General features: G+C 41.7%; 2 protein-coding genes across 2 annotated transcripts; both read left to right on the top strand.

Moving 5' to 3' along the window:
- Positions 1-260: 260 nt before the first annotated feature.
- On the top strand, positions 261-6,743 carry LOC115142549 (C-C chemokine receptor type 7-like). The gene is made up of 4 exons (XM_029682090.2): positions 261-394; positions 4,143-4,189; positions 4,578-5,002; positions 5,752-6,743. The coding sequence occupies exons 1-4, from the start codon at positions 379-381 to the stop codon at positions 6,404-6,406; spliced, it is 1,143 nt and encodes a 380-aa protein (XP_029537950.1). The 5' UTR covers positions 261-378; the 3' UTR covers positions 6,407-6,743.
- A 1,961-nt stretch (positions 6,744-8,704) lies between these two features.
- Positions 8,705-20,881, top strand: LOC115142536 (tensin-4-like). Its single transcript, XM_029682075.1, has 13 exons — positions 8,705-8,833; positions 12,166-12,435; positions 14,381-14,732; positions 14,915-15,261; positions 15,395-15,478; positions 15,747-15,878; positions 16,400-16,492; positions 17,065-17,142; positions 17,302-17,364; positions 19,208-19,379; positions 19,506-19,574; positions 19,754-19,780; positions 19,909-20,881. Exons 2-13 carry the CDS (start codon positions 12,177-12,179, stop codon positions 20,039-20,041), a joined length of 1,809 nt encoding a protein of 602 aa, XP_029537935.1. The 5' UTR covers positions 8,705-8,833; positions 12,166-12,176; the 3' UTR covers positions 20,042-20,881.
- Positions 20,882-20,940: the final 59 nt, after the last annotated feature.

Here is a 20,940-nt window from a genome sequence, read left to right as displayed (position 1 = left end):
AGCTGACAAGGTACAAATCTGTCGTTCTGCCCCTGAACAGGCAGTTAACCCACTGTTCCGTCATTGAAAATAAGAATTTGTTCTTAACTGACCTGCCTAGTAAAATAAAGGTAAAAAAATAAAATAAATAAATAAATAAACAATTTCCTGCACACTGCACAATGCGTAAAACCAACAACATTTGCATTCACTCTCATTCCTAATCATTGTTTTTTTACAAGACACCGAGAGAGTAACTATGATCCAGGGGCATTTTTTTTTTGTATAGTTCAAAGGAGAAACTAGCGCCTCACACAGCCTCATCTAGACTTGCGGGCTGTCTCTCTACTTTCACAACTTGTGTACTGAACGAAAGCGCAGTAGTAACTCTCAATCAACATGACCGCTGTCAAAGGTGAGAACATCATTCAATGTTTCATACAATTTCATAACTGTGGAAAAGTGATTTGAACCTCTTAAATAGTTGATTATTCATAGGATATTAGCTCTACTGTGGGGCAGGTTTAGCAAAACAGTGTGTCCAGTCAATTGCTGCATGCATGTAGACAATAAAATACGAAAATAGTAAATGTGCTTCCGTTAGGTGAACATAGTGTATGTGATGTAGGGTGCTAAGATGGAAAGGCTGATAACAAGCCATACAGCTGTATAGCTACAGTAGGCTGTGATCATTAAATTGAGCTTCTACTTCTTATTAACATAATATCTGTGAATCGCTGACATCTGCTGCCCTTGTTTAATTAATGTTTAGGGAGAGTGTTAATTCACTTTTTAAGTGTTTCAAATCAATTGAGTATAGAAATACTGAAACTGGAACCAGGTTTGTAAGACTGAGATGGTTGCAGGTACAGCCCCAGTTCACTCATGATATGTTTTGTAACCGAGTCACTTCTGTTTTGACAGATTGAGAATTTCCAGTTTTCTGATCATGAGATTTCTTTTATATATATATTTTTTATTTCACCTTTATTTAACCAGGAAGGCCAGTTGAGAACAAGTTCTCATTTACACCTGCGACCTGGCCAAGATAAAGCAAAACAGTGCGGCAAAAACAACACAGAGTTAGACATAAACAAACGTACAGTCAATAACACAGTAGTGTGTGTGTGCAAATGGAGGTAGGCAATAAATAGGCCATAGAGGCGAAATAATTACAATTTAGCATTAACACTGAAGTGATAGATGTGCAGATGATGTTGTGCAAGTAGAAATACCGGGGTGCAAAAGAGCAAGAGGGTAAGTAATAATAAGGGGATGAGGTAGTTTGATGTGCTATTTACAGATTGGCTGTGTACAGGTACAGTGATCGGTAAGCTGCTCTGACAGCTGATGCATAAAGTTAGAGAGGGCGATATAAGACTCCAGCTTCAGAGATTTTAGCAATTCGTTCCAGTCATTGGCAGCAGAGAACTGGAAGGAAAGGCGGCCAAAGTAAGTTTTGGCTTTCAGTTGTGTCACTTCCAGTTGCTGCAGGGGGTGCTAAGATGATGGTCGGGGTAGTGGTAACCAGGTGGAAAGCATGGCCAGCCGTGGAAAAATGCTTATTGAAATGATCGATTATCATAGATTTATCAGTGGTGACAGTGTTTCCTATCCTCAGTGCAGTGGGCAGCTGGGAGGAGGTGCTCTTATTCTCCATGGACTTTACAGGGTCCCAAAACTATTTGGAATTAGTGCTACAGGAAGCAAATTTCTGTTTGAAAAAGCTAGCCTTAGCTTTCCTGACTGACTGAGTATATTGGTTCCTGACTTCCCTGAAAAGTTGCATATCGCAGGGGCTATTCGATGCTAATGCAGAACATCACAGGATGTTTTTGTACTGGTCAAGGGCAGTCAAAGTCTGGGGTGAACCAAGGCCTATATCTGTTCTTAGTTCTACATTTTTTGAATGGAGCATGCTTATTTAAGATGGAGAGGAAAGCACTTTTGAAGAGCAACCAGGCATCCTCTACTGCCGGGATGAGGTCAATATCCTTCCAGGATACCCGGGCCAGGTTGATTTAGAAAGGCCTGCTCGCTGAAGTGTTTTAGGGAGCGTTTGACAGGGATGAGTGGAGGTCGTTTGACCGCGGACCCATTACGCACACAGGCAGTGAGGCAGTGATCGCTGAGATCCTGTTTGAAGACAGCAGAGGTGTATTTAGAGGGCAAGTCTGTCAGGATGATATCTAAGAGGGTGCCCATGGTTACGGATTTAGGGTTGTAACTGGTAGGTTCCTTGATAATTTGTGTGAGATTGAGGGCATCTAGCTTAGATTGTAGGATGGCCGGGGTGTTAAACTTGTCCCAGTTTAGGTCACCTAACAGTACAAACTCTGAAGACAGATGGGGGCCTATAACAAGCGGCAATGGTGAGACACTTGTGTCTGGAAAGATGGATTTTTAAAAGTAGAAGCTAGAATTGTTTTGGCACAGACCTGGATAGCATGACAGAACTCTGCAGGCTTTCTCTGCAGTAGATTGCATCTCTGCCCCTTTGGCAGTTCTATCTTATCAGAAAAAAAATAGTTAGGGACTCTCATTCCCATGCTTTCCTAAGCCATGATTCAGACACGGGTAGGACATCCAGGTTGGCGGAATGTGCTGAAGCAGTGCATAAAACACATTTAGGGAGGAGGCTTCTAATGTTAACATTAACAATGTTCAGCTAGCAGGCCGGGATAGCAGGCTAGCAGATGGGCCTCAGGGGGACGTGCCAAAGGGGTATTTTTGATCGTATTTTTTGTTTGTTTGTTTCTTTTTGCCTCTTTAGAAAAATGATATTTATAATGCTTTTCATATTTGGGTTGGTGCATCCCCTTCTGTTACCACCAGATGTCCTTGCTATGTCTTTGTTGCACACTGGACAACAGGGCTCCTCAATTACATTAATACGTGTGAATATTGTTCTTTGGGTGAATGGTCACAGGTCCAGAACATAGTTATAAAAGATTTGCACACTGCAAATTCATTGCAGAAATCCCAAACACTTTGAGCTGATTTCCTGGTGATTTTCTAGTGATTTATGTCCAACAACAAACACTATGCTCAGAACATTTGGGGGGCCAAATAAAATCACCTGTGGGATGAATTTGGCCTATTGGCCACTTATTGGGGAACCCTGCAGTACAAGCTAAATACCGAACAGTTGAGACAACTCAAATGTATTATTGACACTTAGAAAAACAATTTATGCTAATAACAAGGGACATCAACTCCTACGCATCATCAAAAGTGACGTGTCTTGAACTCTTTCCAAAGGTTGTTCTTATACAGTGGCTTGCCATAGTATTTACCACCTTCACATTGTTCCTATTTCGTAACATTACAACCTGGAATTAAAAATAGATGTTTTGGGTGTTTCTATCATTTGATTTAAACATGCCTACCACTTTGAAGATGCAAAATATTTTTTTGTTTTGAAACGACCAAGAAATAAGACAAACTGAAAACTTCAGCGTGCAATACTATTCATCCCCCCAAAGTCAATAGTTTGTAGAGCCACCTTTTGCAACAATTACAGCTGCAAGTTCCTTGGGGTATGTCTCTATAAGCTTGGCACATCTAGCCACTGGGATTTTTGCCCATTATTCAAAGCAAAACTACTCCAGCTCCTTCAACCTTGATCTGTACTTCTCCACAACTTTGTCCCTGACTTGTTTGGCGAGCTCCTTGGTCTTCGTGGTGCCGCTTGGTAGTGCTCCTTGCTTTCTGGTGTTGCAGACTCTGGGGCCTTTCAGAATAGGTGTATATATATATGCTGAGATCATGTGACAGATCATGTGACACAGATTACACACAAGTGGACTTTATTTAACTAACTATGTGACTTCTGAAGGTAATTGGTTGCACCAGACCTTTTTAGGGGCTTCATAGCAAAGGGGGTGAATACATTTGCATGCAACACTTTTCCATTTTTTTTTTTTTTTTTTGAAACAAGTAATTTTTTAAAATTTCACTTCACCAATTTGGACTATTCTGTGTATGTCCATTACATGAAATACAAATAAAAATCTATTTAAAGTACAGGTTGTAATGCAACAAAATAGGAAAAATGCCATGGGGGATAAATACTTTTGCAAGGCACTGTAGTCAACTAACATAGTCTATTTATCGATCAACTGATACTCTAGAGCTTTAACCACACCTTATCTGATTTTCAGATACACAAATCTTAGTACCAGCTCTGCTGATCTGGACCTACTTTGAGGTAAGAACCATGTATGAACAGTCTTCAGTATACCATATCATACAATATAATTTGTATGAAGTATTAATAGTCTTTTGATATAATTCTTTTAGACAATCAATTAACTGATATCTTCATAACTCTAACACAATCTACCCACAGAAACGCACAAACACTACACTGGTACTAACCACAGTCTTTCATTCGAGAGCATACTGTATAGCACATCTTCCTTTCAGGAAGTGGTATACTCATCTGTACATTGTGTCTGCTTTATTTTGGACCCAGTTCCCTGAATCTGAACACTAATCTATTTGAATGACATTTGATTAGAATTCAAGGCGTATGATTACACCAGTCAATCATCAATTATCCTGATTTACAGTATGTCCCATTGTCTTTTTTTCAGACTTGCTTCTCTCAGAGTGAAAAAATGACTACAGAGTTCATCACTGATTACACTGATTACCCCACAGACAAGACTGACTTGGATTATGATCATTGGACCCAGCAATGCCAGAAGGAATCCAACCGCCACTTCCGCTCCTGGTTCATGCCCACTTTCTACTCCCTCATCTGCTTCCTCGGTCTGGTCGGTAACATCCTGGTGATCGGTACCTACGTCTACTTCAACCGGCTGAAGACCGGGACCGATGTGTTCCTGCTCAGCCTGTCCGTCGCCGACCTGCTGTTTGTCGTGTCGCTGCCCTTCTGGGCGACCAACTCCATGACGGAATGGGTGCTGGGGCTGTTCATCTGCAAGGCAATGCATACCATCTATAAGGTCAGCTTCTACAGCGGCATGTTCCTCCTCGCATCAATCAGCGTGGACAGGTACGTTACTGCAAATGAGAAAGCGTTCTCAAAGACTAACCTGGTTAAATAAAAGCCTGATCGAAACATGTTGCAGTGTGCGTCCTGCTGTGACCTAATAGGCTGATCTGCTCCTATCTCTGCTGTGACCTAATAGGCTGATCTGCTCCTATCTCTGCTGGGACCTAATAGGCTGATCTGCTCCTATCTCTGCTGGGACCTAATAGGCTGCTCCTATCTCTGCTGTGACCTAATAGGCTGATCTGCTCCTATCTCTGCTGTGACCAAATAAGCTGATCTGCTCTTATCTCTGCTGGGACCTAATAGGCTGATCTGCTCCTATCTCTGCTGGGACCTAATAGGCTGATCTGCTCCTATCTCTGCTGTGACCTAATAGGCTGATCTGCTCCTATCTCTGCTGGGACCTAATAGGCTGATCTGCTCCTATCTCTGCTGGGACCTAATAGGCTGCTCCTATCTCTGCTGTGACCTAATAGGCTGATCTGCTCCTATCTCTGCTGTGACCAAATAAGCTGATCTGCTCTTATCTCTGCTGTGACCGAATAAGCTGATCTGCTCTTATCTCTGCTGTGACCAAATAAGCTGATCTGCTCTTATCTCTGCTGTGACCAAATAAGCTGATCTGCTCTTATCTCTGCTGTGACCGAATAGGCTCATCTGCTTTATCTCTGTAAATATGTGTATATGGTTCACTAAAGTATTATATGAGCCTGCTATATAAAGCCTACTTTATGTCATTTTTCCGACAGGTACTTCGCCATCTCCAAGGCCGTCTCTGCCCACCGCCACCGCTCCATGGCAGTGTTCATTAGCAAGGTGACCTCTGTGGTCATCTGGGTGATGGCGCTGGTCTTCTCTGTGCCCGAGATGTCCTACACCAACATCAGCAACAAGACCTGCACCCCCTACACCGCCGGCTCAGACCAGGTGCGCGTGGCCATCCAGGTGAGCCAGATGGTCTTGGGGTTCGTTCTGCCGCTCCTAATCATGGCCTTTTGTTACGGCGCCATTGTGAAGACCCTGTGCCAGGCCCGGAGCTTTGAGAAGAACAAGGCCATCAAGGTGATCTTCACTTTGGTGGCGGTTTTCCTGCTCTGCCAGGTGCCCTATAATCTGGTACTGCTGCTGACCACTCTCGACGCGGCTAAGGGGGGCAGCAAGGACTGCCTCTATGACAACAGCCTCCTCTACGCCGCTGACATCACCCAGTGCCTGGCTTTCCTGAGGTGCTGCCTCAACCCCTTTGTGTACGCGCTCATCGGGGTGAAGTTCCGCCGCGACCTCCTGAAGCTGCTGAAGGATCTGGGCTGTATGAGCCAGGAGAGATTTTTCCAGTACACCTGCGGCAAGAGGAGCTCAGCGGCCGCCATGGAAACAGAGACCACAACCACTTTCTCCCCCTAAAGCTGCCAATGCTGCCTAATCTGTCAGCCTTTTCGACATGGACAAGATCTTGTACACAGCCTATGTTTATTTCTGACTATATTTAAGTAGTTTGTTTGTAAGTGTTCTATAGATCACTGAAAAGGTCTAAAGGACATGTATGCTTAAATTATCAGGCAGCTTACTTGTCGCCAATAGGTATTGATTTAGATCAAGTCTGTACCATTCCATTTTTTCCTGTTATAGAGCTGCCAGTGGAGGACTAGCACTGTAAATACTCAATGTCTTTGTATTATTTCTGTGTTGTTTTGAGTCTTATTTCCCGAAGTCTAGTAAATAAATAAGAATTTAAAAAAGGTGTGCTCTAGTCTCATTTGACCACTTGTTCAACAACTCACCTTGAAAAAAGACTAAAGTATACTATGGTATAAATACTGTAGTGTTTTTGTGGTATTCACTGCAGTGTTTTTGCATACTTTACTGTAGTATTTACAGTTAACTATAGTATAAATACTGAAGTAAAAAAAATGTATCTACTATAGTAATTAATTCAGTGTTTCTGCGTATTGTACTTTACTGTAGTGTTTCTGCAGACTAGTATACTGTAGTATTTACTGTAGTGTTTTTGAAGACTATACTGCAGTAATATTACTGTTTTTGCAGACATGGTGTTTTTGTTTTACTATCTTTGAAATAGAAGTGGAGGCTTTCTCCTTCAAGAAACTTACTGGAGAAATATTAAAACAACACATTTTTCATAACCTGTAAGTAGGTAGGACTGGGGTCTGAACAGCTAGTTCGGTGCTTCTGCTCTTTTCAATAACCCGAAGGGAAATTAATATATGGTCTATACTTGGCATGTATGTTTCTCACTTATGGGTGGCACAAATTGCGATACAGGGGAGGGGAATGGGCAGGGTATATGCAAATTAAACACTGCAGTGTTTAATATAGTAAAACAAGTAGTGTTTTTGTGGACTGTAGTGTTTTTACTGACATTGCTGTAGTATTTACTACAGTGCTTCTTTTGCAGTTAATACTGTAGTATTTACTAGATACTACAACATTCTATATTAAGTACTACACATGATCGAGGGATTCTACAGTGTGGTATAGTATTCTACAGCAGTGGTAGACAACCCTGGTCCTGTAGGGCCACAGGCACTTCATGTTTTTGGTTTAACTGACCTGGAAGACCAGGTGTGTTGAATTTAGGCAGTCACTGAACTGATTAACAGTATACTGCAGTCTACTATAGAATTATATAGCAAGTACTGTAGTATTCCATAGTAAACTGTAGTATTATTTCATGTGGGAACCCTACGTCTAGGCTATTTGACATGTTAGATTTCAACCAATTTACAGTACCTTGCTTCAATATGGGTCTTTGAAGCCCATAACACTTTATTTGCATAGTCTGTGGAGCATCTACAGATGGACTATCAGTAACATTTCAGCTAACTATCTACTGACCTTAACCCTTACCCTAACATTAACCCTTACCTAACCTTTCTTTTAAACCTACCCTTAACCGTAATCTTAGCAAGCAGTTGCTTATCAAAAGATAGTTTGTTGATAGTGTGACCATCTGCAGAGCATCTACAAATGGACTATCCAAATAAAGTGTGACCTTGAAGGCTTCCACAGGACAAAAAGAACATCACACGGCATGGTTAATAAATGGTTTTCATTCAAACTAGGGGGTTACAGAGGAGGTTAGCACAAGTCAGACATACAAACCTTGGGAGTTCAGTTCCCCAGAAAAGCAATTGACTCGGTTCCCCAGAAATGCAAATGACAATAGGCTATTGTTTGTAAGAAAGGGGTTATCCCTTTACATCCTTTCTGAAAGTTACCTAATACTCCTTTCTAACAACTGTAATAGTGATAAGATAAGCTTTTGTTGATTCCACAGCATTTTGTTTTACAGATGCTAAAAGACATGGAGATCAATTGTAAGTTTTATAGAACATTTATTGGCTTTCAACATAAAATGTAAAGCTTATGGAAGTTGTCCAATTTACTGTATCTCAGTGCAAAATTTGCACAAAAAAATCCAGTAAAAGACATGGGTTATACTCGTGCCCTCTTCACGAATGTGTTCTCTAGAACACTACCCATCCTTTCAATTTCCCTCATTCTAGTTACAGTTCTGTAAAATCCACTTAGAAAATTCAAAATCTCCACGAATTATATTCCTCGTGATAATTAATAATTCCTGTTTCTGCCTCAAATTAATATCCTACAACTGATGACATCATCAGACCTAACCCAGAATATTAGAGCTGCAAGCAAGGGCGTGTGAAACAGTCGGCTGACTGGATGACAGTAGGAGGAGTTGGGAGCTATCAATAAAAGCATTCTACTCTTGGATTAATTTACTTTGAAACCTCAGGGATATAGACAACCCCTTTCCTTACACATTGAGGACAAGACAACAACAAAAAGGTAAGATACCTCAACTATATTTCAGTATCCAGAATCTCATACGTGACGGAGGTAGATTAAGAATGCATTTAATTAGAATATGTATACTATGTTTACTTATACTTCTGCTGTTACACTTTGGAGAAAAAAATAGATTTATGCAAACAAGTATCATAAAACATTAGTACTATATTCATCAAGGATAGATAATTGTGTCTTTCCAAATGTTAGGGTTGTGATTTTTCTGTAATAGACATATCTATTATTCCCATAAGTATATTGTGGTGAAGGTGGGTCAGGACCTCATGCACACGCTACCTGCACATAGAGATTGGACGTCCTTCGCAGGGTCGCAATCTAATGCTACAACCTCATGCTACTGCAACTACAGTATGTTTTGCCCCCAAGGCTGATAGAACGATGTTGAAGTGTGTCACATAACAGTGAGCCTCAGGCATCAACTTTCTTCACTCTGTCTGGAATGTGGAAATAGTAGGCTACTGTACACTACAGCAACACTAAAGGGGGTCTTTATAGGGCCTCCCGAGCGCACATTTGGACCAGCATCGTCCGGGTTAGGGAAGGGTTTGGCTGGGGTAGCCCGTCATTGTAAATAAGAATTTGTTCTTAACTGATTTGCATAGTTAAATAAAGGATAAATAAAAAATAAAATAGGAAGCAGTTCTTAGAAGTAACAATCTGCACATCTTTTGATTGCTGTAAATACCCGTGGTAAATCAGGATAGAAAATGTATGGTCTCTGATTGCTGTAAATACCCGTGGTAAATCAGGATAGAAAATGTATGGTCTCTGATTGCTGTAAATACCCGTGGTAAATCAGGATAGAAAATGTATGGTCTCTGATTGCTGTAAATACCCGTGGTAAATCAGGATAGAAAATGTATGGTCTCTGATTGCTGTAAATACCCGTGGTAAATCAGGATAGAAAATGTATGGTCTCTGATTGCTGTAAATACCCGTGGTAAATCAGGATAGAAAATGTATGGTCTCTGATTGCTGTATCAGCAATGGAAGTGTTGGGGGGACAACAAGGGTTGTGTTGTCATGGCGACTCCCTCTGGCCCTGTGACTCACTGGGAGCCTTGCCCTGTCTGAGACGAGGGGGTAGAGTCCTTCTCCCTCTTACACACTCCACACCCTTCCTCTGACTGCTTCCTTTATCCCCTCAACTATCACTTTCTCAAGAGATTGCGTCATACTTCTAGGTCAAATATGTAACTTTCAAAATTACTATGGCCCTTACCTGTACTTTTGCATGTGTGGTGCTGTAAAGTTAACCACAGTATTGGTAAGCAACTGGTAGACAGAAAACCTGAAGAGAAGGATATGAGTATTTGTTAATCGCCAGTAGCTGTTAAGCCAACAGTAAACAGGTCTCATATAATTAAATATTACTCATATTTAGATGCCGCTCCTTTCACTCTTCTTCACAAAGAGTTGACCTTTGTTGACAATACTATCAACAATACAATGAAAGTTTGTGGAAGGTTCATATAGTTCACGGGACAGCTGCAGGTCTATTGAGACTGGGAAAGGCTGGGTGGAGTTCACACAATGTGGAAGAGTGATATTTCAACTTAATTCACTCAAGATAACATTGTGTCACGATAACAATGTGTGTGAATCCAATGAAAAAGCAATATGATGTGAATCATAAAACGAACGAGTAAATCATCTACAATATCTGAACTTTTAGCACTGAGCCTTCTACTTGGGTTCTGTTGAATTGCAATGTCATTTAACTGACAGCTTTTTCTTAGTAGGGAACTCTGGTTGAAATTACGTTCCTTACAACAAGACAGTTTTAATAAATTGTCCCGGGTGGGAAACTAAACATTTTTTTATCTGTAATGGAGATTTGTATACATACATGTACATTTTAGCAAAGTGTAAATATAACTTGTACAGTAGCAATGGTTAAGTGTAGGGTATTTAGGTCAGTTTGGACACAGTGTAATAACCTCCATTCATCCCATTGACACACCAATGTTAGTGATCTCACCTATAATCACCTATAATCAAATCAAAGTTTAATATGGGACGTGGGAACGAATCCAAATAACAACTCAAAAAGCGCTGTTACAGTAATCCAAATTCAATCTATATGTACAGTACCAGTCAAAAGTTTGGACACACCTACTCATTCCAGGGGTTGCTTTATTGGTACTATTTTCTACATTGTAGAACAATAGTGAAGACATCAAAACTATGAAATAACACATGAAACCAAAAACAGTGTTAAACAAATCCAAATATATTTTTATTAGTAGCCACCGTTTGCCTTGATGACAGCCTTGCACACTCTTGGCATTCTATCAACCAGCTTCATGAGGTAGTCACCTGGAATGCATTTCAATTAACAGGTGTGCCTTGTTAAAAGTTAATTTGTGGAATTTCTTTCCTTCTTAATGCGTTTGAACCAATCAGTTGTGTTGTGACAAGGTAGGGGTGTATACAGAAGATAGCCCTATTTGGTAAAAGACCAAATCCATATTATGGCAAGAACAGCTCAAATAAGCAAAGAGAAACGACAGTCCATCATTACTTTAAGACATGAAGGTCAGTCAATGCGGAACATTTGAAAAACTTTGAAAGTTTCTTCAATTGCAGCTGCAAAACCCATCAAGCACTATGATGAAACTGGCTCTCAGGAGGACTGCCACGGGAAAGGAAGACCCATATTTTGCTCTGCTGCAGAGGATAAGTTCATTAGACATAACTGCACCTCAGATTGCAGCCCAAATAAATGTTTCAAAGGGTTAAAGTAACAGACACATCTCAACATCAACTGTTCAGAGGAGACTGCGTGAATCATGCCTTCATGATTCAATTGCTGCAAAGAACCCACTACTAAAGAACATCAATAAGAAGAAGAGACTTGCTTGGGCCAATTGAGATGGTTTGGGATGAGTTGGACCGCAGAGTGAAGGAAAAGCAGCCAAGAAGTGCTCAGCATATGTGGGAACTCCTTCAAGACTGTAGGAAAAGCATTCCAGCTGAAGCTGGTTGAGAGAATGCCAAGTGTGCAAAGCTGTCATCAAAGAAAAGGGTGGCTACTTTGAAGAAAGTAAAATATAAAATACATTTGACATGTTATTGGTTACTACATGATTCTATGTGTGTTATTTCATAGTTTTGATGTCTTCACTATTACTCTACAATGTAGAAAATAGTAAAAAAATAAAGAAAAACCCTTGAATGAGTAGGTGTGTCCAAACTTTTGACTGGTACTGTATATGCATCGGATTAATTTACACAAGCTATACTAAGAGCGATATTTACAGCAGTAGATGTATTAGAGTGAGTTAATCCTACTGGTGTGTCTGTTTCAGAGATTTACGTGATGCCTATAGCTGGAGCCATGTCCCACATAATACCCAATCACATTCTGAGGGTGGGTCAGAGTACCTGCCTGGACTCCGCTCATGAGGCGGCTCTGGGGTGCAGTCCGAGCGCCATGATGGACCCCAACGGGAGTTGCAGTGAACAGGATGACCTGGACATCTCACTAAATAACTTGAACCAGCTCATTCTGGAACTGGACCCCACGTTTGAGCCCATCCACTTCAACAAGAGGTCCCAGTCCAGCAGCCTCCACACAGGTAGGACAATGAGTGAGAGGGCATATAAAGCCCAATATTGATTCATATGCTGTAATATAGGCCTATTTATTTAAATTTCAGTACAAGCTCACATGCTTTATTTCAACTGTAGTTTATCTACATTTTTTAAATGTATTGATATTTCTATGTAGACCTGGCAGGAGGCCTACGCCTACTGAATTACTTTCGGTCATTCAATTCAACAGTTTTGAACATAGAAAAATGTCAAACTTAGTCAATGAAGGAGTTTAGACCTAGGGTACTTTTCCGTCGTAAAACATGGCTAGAAACATCTGCAGTTACGTTGGCTGGAGACCAAGCCTGAGAACCTTGAATAGCAACTTCCATTGTGCCCCATTCATGTGCCCATGGCCCGGGGCTATGCAAAAATCCACCCATAATTTCACATCAGTTTAATGTTACAAAATAGAGTACATTTGTCTGGGGTTACTGCCCAGACAAAAAAACACACCACACCCAGAACATCTGAGGCAGACACACAGTGGTGCTTTAAATACAGTCAACCTTTAACAGTCACTGTCTGAACAACTGAAAAACAGAAGTGAGCACAATTCCATATATAGAAGTATTCATTCTTAAACAACCAAAGAACAAATGGCGTGGGATGTACTGAATGAGGTTACAGTAATTGTGATGGATATAGTTACTGGTACTACCTACTCATCAATGGATCTCCCCCTTAGTACCTGTCACTGATCCACGTTAACTCTCGTCACTACATAACAGTGGCCCGCCTGTCTCACTCACCCTGACCACAGGACACCTCACCTCAGTGGCATGGGGCAACAGACTCATCTATTTCAATAGGTTCCCGCCGTTACTGACAGGCGGGTAGATCATACAGTCAGACAGAATTTTGGGGGGGACAAGTTCAAACTTATCCGGGGAAATTCTCCATGGCAAAGTACTGCATTCTCACCCTCACAGCAGGAACGCAGTGTTTGCTTGATGTATTTGAAAAGGGAGGGTTGGGACTCATTTGAACAAGTAAAAGCCTGCATGATTTGGAGGAATTTCAACCTTCTGTCTTTAGCCTCCCAGGAAAACACTTGTGTGGTATACACTGAGTATACAAAAAATGATGAACACCTGCTCTTTCCGTGACATAGACTGACCAGGTGAATCCAGATGAAAGCTATGATCCCTTATTGATGTCACTGGTTAAGAATGGTCCACCACCCAAAGGACATCCAGCCAACTTGACACAACTGTGGGAAGCATTGGAGTCAACATGGGCCAGCATCCCTGTGGAACGCGTTCGATGCCTTGTAGTCCATGCCCCGACGAATTAAGGCTGTTCTGTGGGCAAAAGGGGGGTGCAACTCAATATTAGGAAGGCACTCTAAATGTTGGTATACTCAGTGTAGCATTGACATAAAGCCACGCCCATCTAATACAGACACACAGCCATAGAAGGGAAAGGAATGGGATGTATGAGTGAGTACACGTACGAGATTAAATGAGTCTCCATAATCTGCTCTGACTGTAGAGTATGTGGGTCTTAAAAAGGCAATACATTTTTATCTGTAACGGCACGCAATGGATATGATTTTTGATCATAAGAAGACTATTTCAACACTTCTCATTCATATTATGGGGAAGGAAACGTTTAAGACCTCCAATTTTAAATGTGTGTGATCACTTCTCGTAAGTGACTGTATGTTAGAAACACAAGGAGAACAAGTCCCACAAATTGTGGGACTTATTGCTTTCCGAAAAGGGAAGTTCAGTTCATTCACTGGTTAAGCCACTGAACATTCCTTTCTCACGCTTCTCTTGGATGTTCTTCCTCTCTCCTCTCAGATAACACAACATTAACGATATAAGAAATTGCATAGACCTATTAGATTTTCCATTCCCTTTATCTAGTCGATATTTAGCACCATTTGCTCCAACTTCCTCTGGCGTTCTCCCTCCTCTCCAGATGACTTCTCTCCAGATGAAGACGTCTCCAACTGTGTGCTGGTCCCCAGAGGCTGTTCTCCAAGGAACATCTCCACCTCCGTCTCCCCCTCCTGCAGCATTCCCATCCCACTGTCCTCTGCTTCTGGCTCCAGGTGCAGCCCCCAAGGCTCCCTGGTGTTCTCTGATGCCTCCTCTCGCCCCCCACTGCCGTGTGGAAGTGTCGTCCGCCGGCGGCTGCCCTCGACGCAGGGAGGCGATGTGGGCATGTGTTCATCCCCGGTTACCCTGCGCATGTCACACTCTCACAGGAACAGTGCCGCCTCGATGCTCTCCACGTCGCCCGGCTCAGAAACCAGTTACATGATGGGCAGGTCAGACCCCTTCACACTCTGTTAATACATGCTTCTGGAAATTACTTTAATATCTTAGTTTTATGCAAAGATAATGGCAAGTTAGACCAGTCTTGACTCCATAGAGCAGCACTAACTGGTGTTGTCACAGCTTGACACTTGTGTCGTAAACATCTTCTCTTCAACTCATCTCTCTTCCACAGCTATCAGTCATTGCTCAGTGACAGTGAAGGCGACAGCCCCGAGTCTCTCCTCCTCTACCGCACATCCAGCTCCTTCAGCGACGTGTCCAGGTCCTCGACCAGGCCGTTCACCAACAAGCCTTTGCCGACCGGCCCATCAGCACTCGGCCACTTCCAGGGGATCCACAGCAGCCCTCACAGCAGCCCTGCCTCCCTGGCCGGTTCACTGACAGACATCCCTGTGGTGTTGGTCAACGGAGCCCCAGAGCGGGAGCTCAGCCCCCAGTCACCTCCAGAGGCAATGGTCCCAGACGTAAAGATCAAGCAGAGGCCCAGCTCCAGGCCATCCTCGCCATCTCCCTCTCACTGTGAGTCCTGATGATGATGATCCTCGCCAATCTGTTTAAAATCTAAAATCTCTGTCCAGTGCCCTCTGCTGGGAAAAGGTTTGTGCGTATTCAATAATAAAATAATGTGCATTTTATTTTCATGGTCCCTTAGCTTTCCAAGGCAATCAGCACTCGATGAAGTTTGTCATGGACACTTCTCAGTTCTGGTTCCGCCCACACATCAACAGAGTTCAGGGTAAGCATTTTGGGAAGAAATGGAGAGCCAATAAATTTGGCCACAACTGTATGTACGTTGTTGCATTTGATGTCCTATTTTAAGTTAAAGATGCAAAGCAAATGTATGTTTAAATAGAAAACCAAAACTTATCTTAGACTAAAATGATTGATTTTATTAATACTCGGTCTACAACAGTGACAAACAATGGTGACTCTATGGGGATACCCCTGCACTGTCATACCCCTGCACTGTCTGATCTGTATCTGTGGTACCTGTGTGATTGTAGCTGAGGCCATAGTGATAGATAAGGAGCCGGGGACCTTCGTGGTGAGAGACAGCACGTCCTTCAGAGGCTCCTTCGGGCTGGCTATGAAGGTGGACCAGGTGCCCATCAATATATCCCCTACTGGCCAACCAGGTAAACAATCCTGAAGTCTTTCTCCTCATTCAACACTGCTGCTCAGAATAACCACACACACACACACACCACATTACACAGTCCTATAAACAGAGTATACACAACTAAAGCACACGATCAATACCAATGTGTCTTGAAAAGACCTGATAGGACTTACCTAACTCTCTCTGCTGCTGACTTGAGTGGGCATGTCTGTCTGTGTTTATCCTGAAATCTGTGGTGCAACCGGAGGCTGCTCATTACTCATAATATCTACCTCTGTGGCAGTGCAAACACTCCATAGCATTTCATTACCAGAATGTTATTATGGTGTTTAAATCCTGGCTTCTTATATCAACAGTAACTATTATCAATATTATACTATTATCACAACACCACATCATCAACAATACCAGTCACAGTAGAATCAAAGGCATCTGTCCGTATGTTATGTCATATCTCATATCAGATTCATGTACAGTAAATACTATACTGCATATCTGCCTTGTCTCTTTTCCTGACTCTTGGCTTCTTTATTGTAGCGGAAGGCAGCTCAGAGCTCGTGAGGCACTTTCTCATTGAATCGTCGGCCAAGGGCGTCCGTATCAAGGGCTCCTCACAGGAACCATACTTTGGTAAGAAGTAGGCTACGTCAACTTTGTTTATTCATAGTGTAACAATCTATCAATCCCATACTTCTTTGTTTACCATGAATGAACAATCTGTCAATCTTGACAAAAGGCCCACACCCTGGTTTAGGAGAAGCATGAATCACAAGACTTGAGTCAGCTATGTCTGGTCGGTGTCCTGAAAATTGGGAGGCAGAAGGATGGAGCTGTTTGCTTTTCAGGGCTTTGAGAGATGTGGGCTTCTATCCTATGTCCTGTAAGAAAGAAAGTAGATCAGATTTATATTGGCTGTACCGCAACTCAAACAATCACACTATAGAAAAACAAAAAACAAAGTTGAGTCTGATTGTGATAATCTATGTATTTCTCAAACACATTTGTGATGTTGAGGTTGCTTTGTTGTTGCCTTGGGTCATCAAGGCTACTCTGATGCATGGATGTAATACCATGACTCAGAAAGATCACCCATGCCCTCTTGTGGCCATTCCTTGAAACAACATTAATAATTTATCATTTGATTTGTATATTCAACCACTTTTAGTTAAAACAACTGGACTGTTTTTTAAATCCCCTTGCAGGTAGTCTGTCTGCCCTGGTCTTCCAACACACCATCACTGCATATGCCCTACCCTGCAAACTTCTGCTCCAGTCACATGGTATGATATCATCATTTAACAAATAGCCTATTGCCTAGGCAATAAGCCACAGATGTTTACATAAATTGTATGATGATCTGAATAATTGCATATTCCACATATAAGGCAACCTTTTTATTTCTAAACCAGGCAATTCAATAGTATCTGTTTGGTCTACAGATCTGAATAAAGGACAGGAGGGAACAACTGACAGGTCAGCACCAGAAGACAAGACAAAGACTGGTGAGAATTGTGCCCCCAACATTCATCATTAGGTTATCTAGTTGTGGTATCAATTTGCCAATCAGCTAGGTAGTTTTATATTATTCTGTCTCTAAAGACAGAATAATAGGCCTTAATGGTGACTGGCTAAAGAAATAGTCCAAGCTAGCTAGCTATAGTAGCCAGCGTTTTATTGTAATATTAGCTAATTATCTGTTATTAATGGATTACCTGGGCAAAATGGCCCTTACAAAAAAATATTGCAGTTTTGAAACTGCAGTAAAACAGTAAATGCAGTTGACTGTGGTGTTTTGGAAGAAATAATTGCAGCATACTGCAATCTTTTTCCATATAGGGTAAACATTTCTGCATTGGTTATCTTGAACTTGTTACAGTTCAACTAAGTTATTTCCCCCGTAATATACTGTAGGAACATATTTAAATGTTTACAATGTTAGCGAAAGGCATCTTCAGGTAAACCATGCAGATTCCCTAAGATACAGCCCCAACTTTGGTGTAGTAGGTTAGGATAATTTAAGCAGAAGGTTAAGGGTTAGAAAACGAAAATGATTTCTAAAAAGTCACTTGAATCGAAGTAGCATGTTTTTAGGGATTCCCAAGCCGTGCATGCCAAGAAAGCTCACAGGTGAGATGACCACCTGAACTCTCGCGACTCTGGATCATCGCAGTATGCTTGATACAGCCAGAAATGTGGATATCATCACAGTTATTTATAAAGCCCTTCTTACATCACCTGATATCTCAAAGTGCTGTACAGAAACCCAGCCTAAAACCCCAAACAGCAAGCAAAGCAGGTGTAGAAGCACGATATTGACGAAATACCTATGTCTACTGCTCAACAATGGATTCGTTGTCCACAGAGCGGAATGGCGTGCTGTCAAGTTCCCACCTAATCCTCTATTTGGATTGGTGGATACACTTAGTTATTTAAAAACTATTTTGAATACTCGATGAGGGGTATTGACGTCAACTGCCTGTGTTTAATGGAGAGTGAGATTCTATGCTCGCCTCAATATGCATAGACCGTCTCGAATTTCAACAGGGACAACTCTATAAAGTGTTCTCAAAGTTGCCAGGATGTCACGTGAATCACACTTAAATCAGTACACTCGTAACAACCTAAACAGGTCTCGAACCCTCGACCTTTGAGCCCGAGGTCCGGCGAGCTATCGACTGTGCAGCAAAAGCATGCTCGTTACACTACTCCCTCCTTTCAAAGAGCGCGTCCTCGCGCTAGTTTGCGACTCTACGTCTTACGCGCTCACCGGCCAAGCACACGCACTGTCGTAGATGCAAGGTCCGATCCCACTTCTGACACCAATGTAATGAAACAGGCAGGGAGCAGGTCTCGAACCCTCGACCTTTGAGCCCGAGGTCCGGCGCGCTATCGACTGTGCCGCAAAAGCATTCTCGTCTCGATTTCCGCGCTTATAAATCCAGGGTCGTTACATTATATTTGATCAAATAAGCCTCAAGTATCAAAATAGCTATTCATGTTTATCTTGACTAAATTCAACACTCTCATTGCCTCTCATACAAAAACTCAACACCTGCTTATTAATTAAGAATCTGCTTAACGTGGACAGATTTTATACAATGTTGCAACATTTTGCATTAAATAATTTATGCTACATTATAAACAGTCACAGTAGGCTAGATTGCACACAGCATTTGGACTCCTATAATATTTACCAGAAATGACTGGTAAGTGTCGAAATCTGCAGTGCACTGTAGTGGTTGTCCTCCTGTCCTACATGCCGCAGTAGACAGCTGTGATAAAAAAGCATCACACTGGTTTCTCTTCTCTCAAATTAATGAATTATCTTCCTTGTCTTCTCCCTAGCTTGCAATTTCCTCTACCTGAGTGCAATCCCCACTGAGATGTTGACAGGGCCATGCGCTGTACAAAAGGCTGTGTCCTCCACCTTCATGATGGACCAGGGCACCATCACACCCACCATAGTCAACCTGAAGGTGTCACCCAAAGGTGTCACTTTGACAGACATCCAGAGAAAGTAAGAAACATATATTTTCTGAATTACATTTTCTTTTGAGCATTCAACAATTATCGAATTATGGTAATGACTTCTAAGACCTTTCTTGATTAAGTGAAACCTGATGAATGTGTGTGTTCCCATTAGACTCTTCTTCAGACGTCATTACCCTGCACACCTGCTCAGCTACAGTGGTGAAGATCCAGACAAGAGACTGTGAGTTGATTCTTTCAAAAGCTTGTTTTTAAGGGCCCTGGGTTTTTCCTGGTAAGGTCATGTGGTCAGGAAAAACTCTGGGCCTACAAATCAGAAATGAAGTCCACTTGAATGGACTGTATCCCTATCCATTTTTAAACATAGTTTAAATCTCTAATTTACCCCTTTTATCTTCACAGGTGGCACAAGAGTTCCAAACCAGCAAGGTAATGTTCTTCATTATTAGATCGCTTCAGCATGCATATGCCCATATTATAATAGGTATGATTTTGTGAAGGAAAGCTAACAACAATGTCGGCAAATATCCAACTTTGATTATTTCCCCCCCCTCCAGGATATTTGGTATAGTGGCAAAAGGCACTGAAGCGGGTATGGAGAATGTGTGCCACGTCTTCGCAGAATACGACCCTCTTCAGCCCTGTAATCCGACCATTGAGTTGACACAGGGCATCATTTTCAAACCATAACATCACTCTGTCCAGTTTGGGAAGGTGAGATAAGACAATATCACCAGACTGAATGCCGGAAACCCTTGAAGTCACTTCCGTCACCGAGGGCGCCCAGAGCCAGACCTGATACAGATACTCTGATGTGTCATAAAGACACGTAACAGGGATTCCTGTAGCATGTTGCAGATCTGATGACCCACTGAGGCCAAAAAGCTTTATTTCCACCAAAGCTAAGACTGTGGTGTCCGTTCATAAAAATGTGGTACCCCAATTCATTTCATACAAGGTAGGAAGATACTGTAGATTTCAAAATCGATAGGTCATAGATGTTGCAAGCTATAACATTGTATAGTTTGGATGGAAAGGGTTCCACAAAGTACACTGCTGATGAACTGTAGATCAGTACCTTATTTAATAGTCACCCCCTGGTTATGTTGGAGGGGACAGTAACTTGAGCTATCTTCATTTCTACAGGAAACTGTGATATAAATCTGTAGTAGTTATCATAACGAGGTTGAAAAGCACTAGAGGTTCATTAGATAAGTAGAGATTCAAATTCTAACTTGATATCCATGTGTCACTGCATTTTGGCACAACTCTCCCATTTACACTAATGCATGAGAAAATGCGATTTATGGGCATGCAAGTTAGAATTGGGCCCTAATATGGGTAATTTGATTATGTATAGCCTATTGCTATGCTTCATGACAGAATTATATTTTTTCCTGCACTAACTTTATCATATCTATTTTCTCAGATGTTGTATATTCTTGTGTATTAAATACAAAACGTATCTATTTCATATTTTGTCATATTTATTTGATATTTAGGATAGTAATAAACTTAAAGTGAGAAGAGTGTTTGTGTCTTGTCCCGTAATGGATCTTTAATATCCCTGCAGGCTGCACCCATACCCC

The sequence above is a fragment of the Oncorhynchus nerka genome, linkage group LG15 (assembly GCF_034236695.1).
Source record: "Oncorhynchus nerka isolate Pitt River linkage group LG15, Oner_Uvic_2.0, whole genome shotgun sequence".
Classification (NCBI taxonomy): Eukaryota; Metazoa; Chordata; class Actinopteri; order Salmoniformes; family Salmonidae; genus Oncorhynchus; species Oncorhynchus nerka.
Note: the sequence above shows the minus strand (reverse complement) of the source record. Positions and strands in the feature narration are given on the sequence as shown.